The sequence below is a fragment of the Tamandua tetradactyla genome, chromosome 3 (assembly GCF_023851605.1).
Source record: "Tamandua tetradactyla isolate mTamTet1 chromosome 3, mTamTet1.pri, whole genome shotgun sequence".
Classification (NCBI taxonomy): domain Eukaryota; kingdom Metazoa; phylum Chordata; class Mammalia; order Pilosa; family Myrmecophagidae; genus Tamandua; species Tamandua tetradactyla.
This window is the reverse complement of record NC_135329.1, coordinates 170,891,314-170,908,470: the sequence shown is the minus strand read 5'-3', so window position 1 is coordinate 170,908,470 and position 17,157 is coordinate 170,891,314. Positions and strand designations below refer to the sequence as shown.

General features: G+C 35.3%; 1 protein-coding gene across 2 annotated transcripts in view; it reads left to right on the top strand.

The window, feature by feature from the left end:
• Positions 1-17,157, top strand: part of GTF3C3 (general transcription factor IIIC subunit 3) — a 33,904-nt gene that overhangs the window by 1,235 nt on the left and 15,512 nt on the right. Inside the window, exons 3-10 of one of the 2 annotated variants that reach the window (XM_077154540.1) lie at positions 8,088-8,275; positions 8,997-9,120; positions 10,540-10,731; positions 11,463-11,628; positions 13,178-13,325; positions 13,880-13,952; positions 15,236-15,339; positions 16,359-16,530. In XM_077154540.1, the coding sequence (XP_077010655.1) occupies positions 8,088-8,275; positions 8,997-9,120; positions 10,540-10,731; positions 11,463-11,628; positions 13,178-13,325; positions 13,880-13,952; positions 15,236-15,339; positions 16,359-16,530 (1,167 nt within the window). The remainder of the gene's footprint in view (positions 1-8,087; positions 8,276-8,996; positions 9,121-10,539; positions 10,732-11,462; positions 11,629-13,177; positions 13,326-13,879; positions 13,953-15,235; positions 15,340-16,358; positions 16,531-17,157) is intronic. The other variant, XM_077154539.1, reaches the window with a different exon arrangement.

The window sequence follows — 17,157 nt, the reverse complement described above, 5'->3', positions numbered from 1 at the left end:
AAAGTGTTTCATATATAGTAAGTTTCAAATATTTGTGGAGTCATTGAATATGTGACAGTTATTTTGATGAGTTTTAGTGTTGAAAAAGTGTTTCAAATTGATAGCAGCATTTGTATGACTCTTAGAGTTAGTATTTTTTTTTTTAGAGTTAATATTTTTTAAATTGGCCTTCTCAGTTGGTGACTAATTCCAGACTAAATTCCCCCAAATTGTAGTGAATTTCCCTTGTATATAAAGTGATTTTCAAACCATTGCCTTAGTTACAGGGAGATAACATAGAAATTTCAGAGTGTAAGGTGAGTTGACAGCCCGTATGGGACCTCTTACAGCCTGGGTATCTTGGTATCTTAACTCAATCTAGGACCAGTCTTCAGTTCTACATGTCTGCATATTAAATTTGGTTAGTACACCCAAATTAACTAAATTTGTTAGAGCCTGATAAATGAAGCAGTATTCTCATTTATTCATTTCCAGTGGTTGATTTACCTTTCCAGTGATCGAAATGTTGATAAATAGTTCATGGTATTCATTTCCCCATATCAAGCTACCTGGATGCTGGTAAATTGACAATTAGAATGTAATTTTGTATATTGGGTCTGATTAAGAACTAGTTCTAGAGGATGGAAGTAGAAGCTATTTCTTTTCCCTCTAAAGGGTCTGTACACAGTGAAAACACATACATTAAGGTGAGCAGAAAATAGAGAAGCTTTATTCCTGCTTCCCTAAATCAAGTTGGAGAGAAAAGACATGGTCCCTAGCCAAAGAGGATAGAAAAATTGAGGTTTAACTTTCTTATCTTGCCAGGTGGGGTAGAGATGGAGACTCAGGTTTTTCTCTCACAGCCCATCTATCTCTCCTTATCTGTTCAGAGAGGAGTAGCTCTTCCATCATCAGGTCGTTGAGGTACAGCTATAGCAGCAGGCACCACTGAACCTCTGGTCCTCTTGACTGAAGCTGCCCCTGTGAGTTGGTCATCACGCCCTCCCTAAAAAGGGGTCAACTAAGTACAATTCTGGCTCATCATAGTGGCCGCACAGGGATAGGATGGCCTCAGTACAAATAATCCCATCAGTCCTTTGAAGACTTAAAGCCATCAAATTCTCAGAGAGGAATTGTTCTGGAACTCTCTCGGCACACTTGGTGAGCAGGCATTCAAAGAAGAAGGGGTCAGATTTGAACAGACTTTGACAGAGTCTGCTAATTGGAATAAATTGTCACTAGGATCATTGTGTTTCTTCTTGTGAACGTTGCAGAATACCACTGCGTAGTTCTTACTCTTGAGTCCCTTTCCTAGACCCCATGCCAAAAAGGCCTTCTTTTAATTTCACCTTCTGTGTGTTGTTGGTTTAGAAAAATACAGTTAATTTTTGCATGTTGACTTTGTATCCAGCAAGCTTGCTAAATTCAGTTAATTTTGACAGTTAGTATATAGATTGTGTAGGATTTACTATGTACATAATCATGTCGTCTGTGAGTAGTGATAGTTTTTATAGCTCGGGAGATTTACATCCTGAGAGTCATGTCTCATGTAGAGGGGACAGTGAGTTCACCTGCTGAGTTGGCTTAAAAAGAGAGGCCACATCTCAGCAACAAAAGAGGTTCTCTAGGGGGCACTCTTAGGCATTGTTATAAGTAGGCTTAGTTTCTCTTTTATAGTAATAAATTTGGTAGGGGTGAGTCCCAAGACCAAAAGCTCGGCCTATTAAATTGGTTATCTACCATGCTTGCGAGAATATCAGAAATTCCTCAAATGGAGAAGTTGAATATTTACTTCTTTCTCCCTAGTCCCTCCAGGGGACTTTTTTTTAATTCTCTACCCAGATTACTTGGGGTTGTATCGGAGCATCACACTGTACTATACAAACCGATAAGATCTCATGCCCTATTCAAGAGTCCATGTGATTATGGTGTTTGAATAAACTGACCATACAAGTTAAATTAGATAGTGTGCTACCAAAAATATAAATTTTGCAAATCAACATCTCTTCCTTTGGTCTCACACAGAAGTTGAGGTTTTAAAATATAGACCTCGTCATCCTTTACCCTGGATTCTGAGCTACCTTAGTCCAGCTTCATTCATATCTCTAGTTGAAGTCTGATAATTTTTTCAACTTTTTAAACAGTTGCTGTATGAGGTAATGCTGACTTTCATAACTTCAGGGCTCGAACTCTGTGTTTCAGGTGTTACAAATACCTGAAGTTCTAGGAATGACCAGAATATACACAAATAGTTCAGCATCTCAGAATTTAGAAAATACAGTTACAACTCCGGAATATATATAACTGTTGCAAGAGCTTACAGTCTTGGAACCCTTACAGTAGGCCTTGACCTAATAACCTGTGTGCTCGATTTCAGTTCTCTGAGTTTATATTTTCTAAGTAGTCCATATGAGTAAGGCATGATAATATTTGTCTTTTTGTTCCTGACATTTTATTCAGTATACTGTCCTCAAGATTCATTCACTTCATTCATGCCACACATGTTTTGTAGTTATTTGTATAAAAGTCTTTTATATTCTTGTTTAGATTTACTGCTACATATTTGATTCTTTTGTTGCTATTGTAAATGGAATTTTTTCTTGAAATTATCCATTACTAGCGTATGGTAACACTACTGATTGTGGGGTGTTGATCTTGCACCCTGTCACTTTGCTGAATTCTTTTATTTATCTGTATACAGGATCATGGCGTCTGCAAAAGAGAAAGTTTTACTTCTTGCTTTCCAATTTGGAAAGCCATTTATTTCTTTTTCTTGCCTATTGGCTCTGGCAAGAACTTCCGGTACAGTGTTGAATGACAGTGGTGACAATGGGCATCCTTGTCCTGTTCCTAATCTTAGAGGGAAAGCTTTCCACATCTTTCACCATTAAGTAGGATTTTAGCTCTGGGTATTGCATACATGTCCTTTATCATGTTGAGAAAATTTCCCTCTATTCTAGTTTTCTTAGTGTTTTTATCAAGAAGGGGTGTTATATTTTGTCAGATGCTTTTTCTGCATCAATTGAGATGATCATAGTATTTTTCCCCTTCATTCTGTTAATGTGGGGTATTATATTAATTGATTTTCTTATGTTGAACCACTCTTGCATATCAGGAACAAATCCCACTTGACCATGGTGTATACTTCTTTTTTTTTTTTTTTTAATTTTTTTATTAATCAAAAAAAAGAAAAGAAATTAACACAACATTTAGAAATCATTCCATTCTACAAATGCACTCAGTAAATCTTAGTATCATCACATAGATGTATGATCATCATTTCTTAGTACATTTGCATCGATTTAGGAAAAGAACTAGCAAAACAGCAGAAAAAGATATAGAATGTTAATATAGAGAAGAGAATTAAAATAATAATACTAATAATATATATATATATATATAAAGGAAAAAGAAAAAAACAAAAACAAAAGATACAAACACACAAACAAACAAAAAACCGTATTTCAGGTGCAGCTTCATTCAGTGTTCCAACCTAGTTACATTACACTTAGGTATTACTGTGCTGTCCATTTTTGAGTTTTTGTATCTAGTCCTGTTGCACAGTCTGTATCCCTTCAGCTCCAATTACCCATTATCTTACCCTGTTTCTAACTCCTGCTGGTCTCTGTTACCAATGATATATTCCAAGCTGATTCTCCAATGTCGGTTCACATCAGTGGGACCTTACAGTATTTGTCCTTTAGTTTTGGGCTAGACTCACTCAGCATAATGTTCTCTAGGTCCATCCATGTTATTACATGGTTCATAAGTTTAGTCTGTCTTAAAGCTGCATAATATTCCATCGTAGGTATATGCCACAGTTTGTTTAGCCACTCGTCTGTTGATGAACATTTTGGCTGTTTCCATCTCTTTGCAATTGTAGATAATGCTGCTATAAACACTGCTGTGCAAATGTCCGTCTGTGTCTTTGCCCTTAAGTCCCTTGAGTAGATACCTAGCAGTGGTATTGCTGGGTCGTAATCCATTCCGCCATTCTATGTCTTTTGATTGAGAAATTCAGTCCATTAACTTTTAGTATTATTACTGTTTGGATAATATTTTCCTCTACCATTTTGGCTTTTGTATTATATATATCATATCTGATTTTCCTTCTTTCTACACTTTACTCCATACCTCTCTCTTCTGTCTTTTCATATCTGACTCTAGTGCTCCCTTTAGTATTTCTTGCAGAGCTGGTCTCTTGGTCACAAATTCTCTCAGTGACTTTTTGTCTATAAATGTTTTAATTTCTCCTTCATTTTCGAAGGACAATTTTGCTGGATATAGGAGTCTTGGTTGGCAGTTTTTCTCTTTTAGTAATATAAATATATCATCCCACTGTCTTCTAGCTTCCATGGTTTCTGCTGAGAAATCTACACATAGTCTTATTGGGTTTCCCTTGTATGTGACAGATTGTTTTTCTCTTGCTGCTTTCAAGATCCTCTCTTTCTCTTTGACCTCTGACATTCTAACTAGTAAGTGTCTTGGAGAACGCCTGTTTGGGTCTATTCTCTTTGGGGTGCGCTGCACTTCTTGGATCTGCAAATTTAGGTCTTTCATAAGAGTTGGGAAATTTTCAGTGATAATTTCTTCCATTAGTTTTTCTCCTCCTTTTCCCTTCTCTTCTCCTTCTGGGACACCCACAACACGTATATTTGTGCGCTTCATATTGTCATTCAGTTCCCTGATCCCCTGCTCAAGTTTTTCCATTCTTTTCCCTATAGTTTCTGTTTCTTTTTGGAATTCAGATGTTCCATCCTCCAGTTCACTAACTGTAGCTTCTGTCTCTTTAGATCTACCATTGTAGGTATCCATTGTTTTTTCCATTTTTTCTTCTTTGTCCTTCACTCCCATAAGTTCTGTGATTTGTTTTTTCAGATTTTCTATTTCTTCTTTTTGTTCAGCCCATATCTTCTTCATGTCCTCCCTCAATTCATTGATTTGCTTTTTGAAGAGTTTTTCCATTTCTGTTCGTATATTCAGCATTAGTTGTCTCAGCTCCTGTATCTCATTTGAACTATTGGTTTGTTCCTTTGACTGGGCCATATCTTCAATTTTCCGAGCGTCATCCATTATTTTCTGCTGGTGTCTGGGCATTTGATCAGATTTCCCTGGGTGTGGGACCCAGCTGGTTGAAAGGTTTTTCTGTGGAATCTCTGGGCTCTGTTTTTCTTTTCCTGCCCAGTAGGTGGCGCTCGTGGCGCTCGTCTGTCTGCACGGCAGTCGGCCCGGGAAACCGCGCGTGGAGGTGGGGGTCGCTGGCCACCGCGGCTTGGGGGAGTGCCGGTCCTAATTGCCCAGCTGGCCCGAAACACCAAGCGTGACGGGAGGGCCCCGCTATCCAACGTTCCCAGTCAGACCGGGGAGCCACGTGCGTGGAGGGGACCCCAGTCGCCAACCGCCCCGGCCGGGAAAACGCGCACCCCTTGGGTATCTCACCGCAGCAGATTCTCCCTGCCCGTTCAGCTGTTCCAGAATGGGGTACTCTGTCTTTTTGGTCTCTGTCGTGACTCCGGGAGCTGTTTCGTATTGTTTCTGTTTCTTTAGTTGCTTTTCTGGAGGAGGAACTAAGACCCGCGCGTCTTACTAAGCCGCCATCTTCTCCGGAAGTCCATGGTGTATACTTCTGTTTGCTGGTATTTTGTTGAGGATTTTTGCATTTGTGTTCGTAAGAGATAGATATTGGTGTGTAATTTTATTTTCTTGTGTCTTTATATGGCTTTGATATGAGGGTGATCTTAGCCTTATAGAATGAATTAGGGGATGTTTTTTCTTTTTCAGCTTTTTGAAAGAGTTTGAAGCAAAATCTCAGAATATGGTAAAATTCCCTTGTGAAGCCATTTCGTCATGGGGCTTTTCTTTCTTGGGAAGTTTTTGATTGCTGACTCCATCCCTTTACTTGTTATTGGTCTGCTGAGATCTTCTATTTCTTCTCAGGTCAATGTAAATAGCTTGTATCTTTCTAGGGCTTTGTCCATTTTATCTGGGTTCTCTAATTTGTTGGTATACATTTATTCACAATATTCTCTCATAATCCTTTTATTTTGGTGGTGTTGGTAGTGATGTGTTTTCTTAAATACCCAATTTTAGTTATTTGTGTCTTTTTTTTTCTTAGTAGAATTATTGATTTTTTCAAAGAATCATCTTTTTCAAAACCAAAAGTTTTGTTGATTCTTTTTTTTATTATTATTATTCGCTTTCATTTATCTTTTCTGCAGTCTTTGTTATTTCCTTACTTCTGTTCACTTTGTGTTTTTTAGATTCTCAGGTTGTGAGGTTAGGTCTCTGATTTGAGACCTTTCTTCCTTTTTAGTGTTAACAGAGCTATACATTTACCTTTCAGCACTGCCTTTGCTATATCCCATAAGTTTTGGTAGTTGTGTCTTCATTATCATTCACCTCGGTGTATTTTCTACTTTCCCATGTGATTTCCCCTTTGAACCATTGGTTGTTTAAGAGTACATTTTTAAATTTCCACATATTTGTGAATTTTGTAGTTCTATCTCTTTAATTGAATAGCTTCATTCCGTTGTAGTCTGAGAAATACATTATATGATTTCTGTATTTATGGATGTATTGAGACATGTTTTGTGACCATAACATATGATCTATCCTAGAGAATGAGTATTCTGCTGCTGTTGGGTAAAGTGTCCTATATGTATCTATTAGATCTGGTTGGTTTATCTTGTTGTTGAAGGCATCTATTTCCGTAATGATTTCTGTCTATATGTTCTATTCATTATTGAAAGTGATGTCCTTCTAGCTGCTCTAAGACACTGGAGACTAAAAGAAATATCAATATAATGCTTCAACGGTCATACTCATTTGTTAAATTCTGTCTTCTCTGTTATAACTCCACCTTCTCCTTTGATCTTCCTCCCAATCTTTAGGGATATTGGGCTATGCCCATTCTAACTTTTTCATGTTGAAAAGGAATTTTGATGATATAAGATGGGGGGATGAAGGTAGTTAATGTTCTGGAGAGGCTGGCCCATCTGGGTTTCAGAACTTTCCTGGCTTGGGAACCCATCTCTCTCCCTTATTGTTGTTGTTATTATTATTATTATTTTGTATGTTGTATAGTGGGGTCACATTTCATTCTTTTCCCCTGAGTATCCCATTATTGCAGCAGCACCATTTGTTGAATTTTTGTTTGTTTGTTTGTTTGTTTGTTTGGAGAAGTGCACGGGCTGGGAATCAAACCCTGGTCTCCTACATGGCAGGAGAGAATACTACCACTGAAGTACCCTCCCACCTCCTCCCTTATTTTGAAAGACAGTCTGTAAAATTTTTTTGAACACAAAAATACATATCTTGACTTTCTGAAATTGTGGTATATGACTTTAATAGGAAAGAAGCTTCTGAACTTAATTTTTTTTAATCATTCAAAGTCATCAGTATGAACATACAAAAATCAGTATACTGTAGAGGTATCTTGAGATACACGTGAAGTATGCCATGTTATTTTATCCCTAAATAATAATTATAATTTAATACTAACAGTGTAGCTTTTTTGAGCACTTTCTATATGCTGCACATTATCTTAAGAGCTTATTATATATGTATACATTAACTCATTTTCTCCTCAGAGTATCCTTATAAGGCAGGCATTTTTATTACTCTCATTTTTAAAGAGGAAACAGGTACAGAGAGCTTAAGTAGTTTGCCCAAAGTTACAGAGCTAGCAATCGATGGAGATGAAGTTTAAAGCCAGGCATCCTTCTCTAGAGCCTTCCCATTTAACCAGTGTGTTATATAATCTGATTGTGTGTTGTCCCATATACCTCCAGGCTTTTAAAATTCTTAGGTCTGTTTTTATGTCTTTTATAGTTTCTCTCTGCTATTAACTCTTACTTGTATGCTTCTGATTTCCTGCTTAATTTGCTTATTGATCTTCCTATGGAGCAAAATACATGGGTTTCTGATAGCTTTTGTCTTTGGGTTGTTTTTGGTGGTATTTGTTTACTTTTTCCTTTCAAATTTGGTTTTGCTGTGGTAGTAGTTTATACTCCAAATGCAAATACTGTTTTGCTTTTGACTACAGAGTGCTCTAGAGCTTTTCTTTTCTTTTTTTTTTTTTTCCTGCCAACCTGAATATTTTTCCCCAGGAGAAACATCAGATGGAGTCAGTAAGTCAGTTCACAAGGTCTTTGCTTCTATGCTTGGAGAGAATGAAGATGAAGAGGAGGAAGAGGAAGAAGAGGAAGAAGAGGAAGAAACACCTGAACAACCCACTGCTGGCGACGTATTTCTATTAGAAATGGTTCTCAATCGTGAAACTAAGAAAATGATGAAAGTAAATTGTTACTTATTTTAATATTTATAAGCATAATGTAAAGCATTGTCAGAGTAATTGAAAAAGAAATCTTGAAGTTATACATAGATCCAGAAAAGCATTCAAGTGACACTAAATAAAATACCATGAGATAGCCAGTATGTTTCTTTTAGATTTTTAAAATGTAAGCTCTAATTATTGCATGTATTGCATATACTCAGGTTTGCTATCAAAAGGTCCATATTATAACATGATATTTTCTGAGTTAGTTAATTCTAAAGGATAAATTTCAGAAAAAGAGAATCTCTAGCAAATTAAACCATATTAAGTCTCCTGGCGTATAAATCTATCTTGAAGCATCCAGTTCTACATTTGTTATTCTAATTTAGTAATTCCTGATTACTTTATTTTTTGCTATTTTAATATTTTATGATGCTTTGCTTTGAACTTTGTACTGTAGGAATTTTTTTTCTTTTTCAATTTTAACTTTCTGAGCTGCTCCTCTTTGGAGACTATCATAGAATAATTTCCGCTTTTTCCTGCAATTGAGTTTTTCTTGAAATAGTGACTTTAATGTCAGTGAGTCAGGTAGAATTGCAACCATTTAGTTTTCTTTCTGAATTTGGAAGGTTGGAAAGTTTTAAAGAACATGTCAGCTTTATTATATTCTTTATTTCCTCATGTGGCTATTCTAAATCTAAAACTTTATATTTTAATCTAAATGTCATTTTCCCTTGTACAGGAAAAGAGGCCTCGTAGTAAACTTCCCAGAGCTCTGAGGGGTCTCATGGGTGAAGCCAACATTCGCTTTGCCCGAGGAGAACGTGAAGAAGCAATATTGATGTGCATGGAAATCATAAGACAAGGTGTTTATGGGGATTTTATTGATAATAGCAATTTCATAATCGGACTTTTAAAACATTGAAGGAACACTTCACGGTACTATTTGGAAAATGTGTTCAGAAGCTTGGAGGTGATTGTGATAATAGTAATTTGCCACTTTTCACTTTTAATAGGAGACATTGCCAAAAAAATTAAAACCACACATACCAGTGAAATCATTCATGTTTACTGAACTTTTAATATATATGAATTCTTACAGGCCTTCTTTTTGGTTTTTCCTTTTTTCAATATTTCATTTTAGGGGTTTTAGACTTTTGTAGTATTTGTTTTTTGTGTATTTTTTTTAGATATGGCAAAACAAATTATGTTAAAACCATTTGAAAAGCATTCTTTTTTTCTTCCATTTTACAGGTCAGGCAGTGCTAGATTATTTTAACCTACAAGGCTATAATATCCATTTAGCAAAAGACACAATTTAAACCTGTCATCTTTTCTCTCCATTAAACTGCAGATCCTGGGCCTTTTTTTTTTTTTTTTCAGCATGGGCAGGCTCTGGAATCGAACCCGGGTCTCCAGCATGGCAATGAGAATTCTGCCACTGAGCCATCGCTGCACTGCCCAATCCTAGGCCTTTTGAAGAGCATCTTCAGAAGTGATTTTTTGACTAATCAGTAATATTTTTTATTTTGCTTTCCTGATGTGTTGCCAATGATGCCCTGAATAGTGGCTTGGATAATTATAATTCAGTGAACTTGTTATTTATCCTTCAATTATTTGACATTTCCTTTTAGTCTAGGGTTCTTTTAGAAGACTTGGTATAAGTTCCTAGATTATTCATTAGGATAATCTGAAGCCATTAGTTTTTCTTTTTTACCATATCAGCAATAAAATTGACCAAACTTTTCCCTTTAGGATATTTAGTTTTCCTACTTTCTAATAGCATCAGTTCCTGTATTTCAGTTTATAATAATTTCTTTTTGACAATCATCTTTGATTTTAATTCCTAGTTACATTTGAACTTTATTTCAGTAATGTTATTTCAGAAATGTAGATTAACCATTCACTTATTGGGTATCCATATAATCATTTCATCCTGTACTTCTTGGTGTGGGAGGAGCCTGAAGATCCAGCCTTACTGATGTGGTTGATGCTTATTAGGATGAATTTGCAGCATCACTGAGCCATATTCATCCTCAATGAAGAGGGGATTTTCACAGAGAGGCATGATGGAGAAATTGTACTTTCCTTACAGAAAATAATGCTTTAAAATGTTATAAATTCATGAAAATAAAATGAAGCAAATTATAATTTATTATTTGAAATTCAACTAGTTTGTAATAATTCTGCCAGAGTGATTTAAAGATCTTGGTTTGAACCATAGGGTTGACAGCAGCTCAAGACTCTTCTTTCAGGCAATGAATTTTTTTTTTAATTCATTATAGCTCCTCTGGCTCATGAGCCATTCTCTACTCTTGCCATGATATATGAGGATCAAGGTGATATGGAGAAATCATTGCAATTTGAGTTGATTGCTGCACATTTGAATCCCAGTGACACAGAAGAATGGGTTAGACTGGCAGAAATGTCTCTGGAACAAGACAATATTAAGCAGGCTATTTTTTGCTATACAAAAGGTAACTATAGTTTTTGTTTGTTTGTTTAATAAAATGTTATAAGTTTTTGCTAATTGTAATTACTACTCGGTTTTAATTTTGGCTCAGATAAATTTATTCCTTATATTCTGTTATATCAGAGGAAAGTAATACTGGTACCTCTGTTTTCATGTTTATCATCATCTATTTATAATATTTACTAATACAGCTCAAAAGTTGGTAGATGAACAGTACCTTTAGTGTCCCACCACTTAGATCCAAGGCTGCTCTTTGAGGGCTGATTTAAAACTTGAGTGACCAAATAAAGAAGTCTATAAAGATTCACGTTCTTTCTGGTTTTGGATCACACCTAAGTGAGAGTTTTTTTTTTTTTTTTTTTTTTTTTTTTTTTTTAAAGACAGAGAGAAGGAAGGAAGGATAGAAGGAAGGAAGGAAGGAAGAAAGGGAAACATTTTTAAACATTTTCTTGTTTTATTGTATTCTGTTTCTCCGTTTTTTGTTACATGGGCTGGGGCCGGGAATCGAACCGAGGTCCTCCGGCATAGCAGGCAAGCACTTTGCCCGCTGAGCCACCGCGGCCCGCCCTAAGTGAGAGTTTTTGTGAAGAGAGATTTATTCCTGAATAACCTCCTTGGTTACATTAGAAAATTAAATTGTTTATTAAATTTTCTGAAAAGATTCTGGGTCTCACCCAGGTCCTATATACCCCTTTTTGTATAAATCTATAATTGATATTCTTCTTTTCTTTTTAGCCCTTAAGTACGGACCTACTAATGTCCGTTATCTGTGGGAGCGATCGAGCCTTTATGAACAGATGGGAGATCATAAAATGGCAATGGATGGTTATAGGCGTATTTTAAACCTTTTGTCTCCATCTGATGGAGAACGTTTTATGCAGTTGGCTAGAGATATGGCAAAGTAAGTATGGACTGAAATATAGAGAGAGATGTTCTTATTAATCATCATTTTAGAAATCAAAAGCAAATGTTTGAAGTAGGATGTACTTTTCATTGAGGTTATAGGAAATTAGGAAATCATATTTTTACCCTCTGTATTTTATATTATGCCAAAGATAGCTTTTTCTTGTACTTCTCTGTTTCTGAGTCAATTGTGTTAATTCTGTATATAAGGTTAAATTTCAAGTACTTACAAGCTTAAAAATGAGATACTTTCTGAAAGGATAATTGGATTCCCAGGTTCCCATAACTTAGTTGAAGTTTTGTACATTTGCAATAATATTATTTTAAATTAATTTTTATTGCAGATGTGCCAATGAAATGTTTGTGATCTGGGATCTGCTATAATCATTTGTCTGGAAACAGTACTAGATAAACATTTTTAAGGATAAAAATCTTCATAGTTGGCACAGTTGAGTCTGAGGTTAAAGAGAATTTTTTAAGTAGGAAAAGTGTACAATATATTTGCATTCAGCTGGAAATATTCCAAAATTGAGAGCTACATTGAAGATTTATGAGAGAAGTGACAATTTATTTTAGCAGTACCCTTGAGTAGGTTAGAGAGAATGGAAAGTAGTTCCATTTGGGGTTGGACTTATATGTACTGACTATTCATTCATAGAAATGGCCATAAGTCCAGATAAGCAGGTAGGTTATACAACTATTATGGGAAGTTTCCTGATATAAGTCTCTTTTCCTAGAAAAATAAAAAGCAAAATCAGCAGCTGAGAGTGAGGATTGGAGAGTGTTGGAGGTTTGACGTAGAGAAATGTGAAATAGAACCATGCTACCCCTCAGACTGGCAGCATTTGAATCAACTGGGATCTCTTCAGAAAGCAGCATCTGGGCCCTTGCCCAGCTCTGTTGAATCAGAATATACCTTTTTCCAGTATCCCCAGTTGATTTGTATGCATATTAAAGTTTGAGAAACACTGGACTTGGTAATTATAGTAAGATTGCTTATCAGCACTATGGGCCCACTTGAGGCTGGTGGTCTTTAATTTAAGGTGAGATTTCTCAGCATTGTTGCTGTTTTTTTCTCTAGCTGGGCAGGTGATGTGAAGAGTAGGCATAGTTGGAGTTTTATCAGCTAATTTTGATAAAGGGAGAGAAGGACAAGAGAAATGAGGGAATAATTATGTTGGATCATAGAGAAGGAAAGAAGAAAGTGAGAGAGGACATTAAGGGGATGAGCAACAGTGAAAACCTGGCAGGATCAGTCTTTCATAGATCCTGTTGGGGAAGAAGAGTTGTTGATATTGGGTTACAGAAGGGATGAACATAATAGGAGGTAACTTTTGGAGAGTGAGATGCTTGAAATGATGATATTATTATGCTGACATTCACATTTTTCTCTGAATCTGCTTTTTGATTATGAAGGTTGTACCTCTCCCAAATTTTAGGAAAATGAAAGTCATGGTTAGTTATTGGCAATAATTCCTAAGCAAGAAAATGAGTTTTATAATCTAAATTAAATAACTGTTCCTCTGTTTTTCTGCTTACATTTTTAGGAGTTACTATGAAGCCAATGATGTTACTTCAGCTATTAATGTTATTGAAGAAGCTTTCTCAAAACACCAAGGCCTAGTCTCTATGGAAGATGTTAACATAGCAGCCGAGCTCTACATTTCTAACAAACAGTATGACAAAGCTTTGGAGGTAGAAACATTTGCATTTTTAGCCTAGGTTTTGAACATTTTTCTGTTTTCTAGAACTTCTCAAAAATTGATAATTTCTCATTTTAGCTATGTATATAGAATTACTTATATAATTAATATTTATATATTAAAGTCTGTATGGAAACAATGTTTCTAGATTTTGTAGTAATTCTGTATGAAATATAAACTATAAGTTGTCAAATGATAAAAGACACTGCTATTATCACCGGTGCCAAGTATGTATACTTCAGTATGTATACTTCAAGGTAGTAGGACTCAGCAGCAGACTAATTCCTGTGACTCAGTTCTTAAGCTGCTTGGAAAAGTAGGTTGGTTTGATACTGGGGAATTACATATGTTTAGTTAGCAGTAGTTAATATGATATAAAAGATTAATGGGTCAAGGTAGTTCTTTATTTAAAAAAATTAACTGTTCCTTTTTATTGTCCATTTATATATTGTAAGGATTGTTTGAATTAACTGTATAGGTCTTTGCCTGTGAAAAGAAATTTTTCACATATAACCAATGTACTTTTCTTTTTTCCAATTGTTTTAGGTAATTACGGATTTTTCTGGAATTGTGCTGGTAAAAAAAACTGCAGAGGAAGGTACCTCAGAAGATAATAAAGGTTGTAGTTTCCTTTTCACAGGAAAGTGTATATAATCCTCTTGATTGTAATGTGATATTTTGAATTGATAATTAATATTCTAACATGTTTTCCCAAGAAGCATTTTTACCTAAGGGGTACTTTGTATCTTTTTTTGTAAGTTATTGACTCACAAGTTATCTTTTAAAAAAGAAAAGATTGAATTTTTGAACAGCTTATTAAAAGTCTTTAGATCTAACACAATTTACTTTTTCAAAAAGGCCTTAAAATGCTTTCATTTAAAAAACTCTAACGTCAAAGTTAGCATTCATGTAAGAATATGATTACCCTATATTGTTTGAAAACTCAGAGTGTTTAGAGATCTACTTAGGTGGTTACATCTGAAGTGCAGCTTGCAGGGTCTCCTTCAGTCCTTTCCCTCATCCCAGCTCTTTTCTTTATACCAATCTCATTAACCTGTTCTGTGAAAATATTAATGTGGAATGCTGTCTGAGGTGGGCAGAGTTCTTTTATAACCTTGTTGTTAGAAGATTAATGCCAGTATAGTGTCCTCAACCCCTTCGAGGTGAGGCTTTTGATGGTGGTCGTGTGAGGCTAGTATTGAGTTCTTTCTGTTTTAGAATTGCACCTTCCCTGACCTATCATGATCCCTAAAAGTCCATCATTACGCAACCCTTTGGGTTAAGGCATAATTATTCAAAAATGAAAACCCTATTATTTAAATGATACATCGTAATGGGAAATAATAATTCATTTATACACAGACAGCATGTCCCAAGGCAGGATACAGGAAGATAAATACTGAAGTAGAAAGTTGTTGGGGAAGGAAAAGCCCTGTTTAAAAATTTTTCCTGTAAACTCTTATGCTAATTCTTAGGGAATACACTGGTGAGAATGACATTTCCTGCCTTCAAGAAATTTGGAAGGAGAAAAGGGACTCAAATGAAGTTTTTACAGTTTCATTATAATAGAAGGATATTTTCTGTAGTAAAACTGGTATGATGAGAAAATTGATGAAGCCAGTATACAAAGGATCAGATAAGGTTTTTAGAGGTGCAGTTTAAGCAGATCTCAAAAGACACCCATGGATATTAGGAAAAGAATAGTAAGGATAATTGCTGCCCAAAGACAGGATACAGGGGATGTAAGAACCGGTAACAGAATTGACCAGACTTAGAAGTGACTATAGAATTGTTTGCTTTGAATGAAGTTAATGAGATCTGATGTGGAAGATACTATTTGCTTCATTTACCCAACATTCCAATTTGCATTTAAGAACTGCTTTTTGTTCATCTGTTCCACAGCTGGTGACAATGTTACCTGCACTATACCTGAAGGTGTGCCAATAGATATCACAGTGAAACTGATGGTCTGTCTTGTCCATCTCAACATCCTTGAACCACTTAATGTAAGTAGCTTTTATATTAGTTCAGATAGTTATATTAGTTTCAGATAATTAAGATAAAATGGACAGTTTTCTTCAGAAGACAAGAAATCATAACTCAATCCAGGACTTTTACATTTTTTAATAACCAGGAAGGTCACATTATTTTTGTATAGATGTCTTATAAAAGCTATAAGCTGTATTTAGGAATTGGGCTCATAGTAATTTATTTTTCTTTTTAAATGAGAATAAACTAGAGGTCAGAATTTTGATTGTACTTGTTAGATATTGATGATAAATTTAACTGCCGCTGTCTTTTGTCAAATTCAGATAGGTACACGGATGATTTAATGGTAAAATGCTCAACTTCCATGTGGGAGACCCGGGGTTCGATTTCTAGATCATGCATCAAAAAAAAAAAAAAAAAAAACCAGACTAAATATTTATGTATTGGGCAACTGCTTTGTAAAATTTAGGATAAGATAATTGAATGAAACGTGAAAATTTATGTTCTCTTGGATCTTTCAAATAAATATGTACAATATAGGCTGTTAGTTGGTGACGAATGCTATGTAGAAAAGTCAAACAGGAGAGGAATAGGGGGCATTTGGGGTAGGGAGAGTACAGTAGATAAGACTTCCCTAGAATACTGATATGTGAATCATGACCTGATATGTGTAAGTCAGACTTGCAGATACCTAAGGGGCCAGCTTTCCAAAAAGAACAGCAAGTACAGAAGCTCGGTGGCAGGGTGTGCTTGGCTTGTTGGAGAAAGGGAAGCAGACCAGTATTGTCTTGGCTCCTGTAATGCCTGCATTATGACAAGTCCTAAAAGGTCATGTATCTAGTGAGAGAATGATGAACATATGAGTTCTTTTTAATAAAGAAACAGAAAGGAATGAAAAATTTAAAGCTATTTTTATTAATCCTTGCTCCTTTAGGCTTGCCTCATATAGTTGATTTATATGTTAAAATGAGATAGATTCATAAATGGGCATTTTTATAATGAATGTTTGACTTAAGGCTTTTATTTTGGGGTCTAGCCTCTCTTGACAACACTAGTGGAACAGAATCCTGAAGATATGGGAGACTTGTATCTAGATGTTGCTGAAGCTTTTCTGGATGTTGGTGAATATAATTCTGCACTTCCCCTCCTTAGTGCACTAGTCTGCTCTGAAAGATACAATCTTGCAGTAGTTTGGCTTCGACATGCAGGTAATAGTTTTTTGGAAGGGGGCAGTTTTAATAATATAAGCAGGTAGAGCTTATTTTCCCAAGATGTAATAAATATATATGTTTATATTTTTCATGAAGCTAATTCTGACTTCATGGCAATTTATTGAGTCAGGATTTCAAATTGTCTTGTTGGGGCACTAAGCGATTTCTCCTTCACTTATGCTTTGGAGGAATAATTCACTTAATGGTACCATAGTGAAGGAGCAGTACTAACAGGTCCCTCAAATACCTGTCTTTTACCTGAGTGCAGTTTAACTATAGGCTCTGGTTTGTAGTTGGAGATTTGTCAAACTTGGGGTAAAGCCACATTTTTGATGAGTTACGGATTTATGTTTAATATGTAATTTTAAGAAAAAATATTTAATGTATTTTTCAGTGCTCTTTCAACTACAAGTATGTTGAAAACTGGATTTTGTCAATCACTATATTTTATTATACCTCAATTAAATCCATATTAATCTGAAACAAATCATTTAGTATTAAAAAAATACAACTGAATCTTTTGTAAAAAAATATATAAAGGCAAAAAAATGTAGTAGGATTTCCTATTGACTCAACATAAAAAAATGCATTCAAATTGGAATATTCTCAGTTTAAAAAATTATA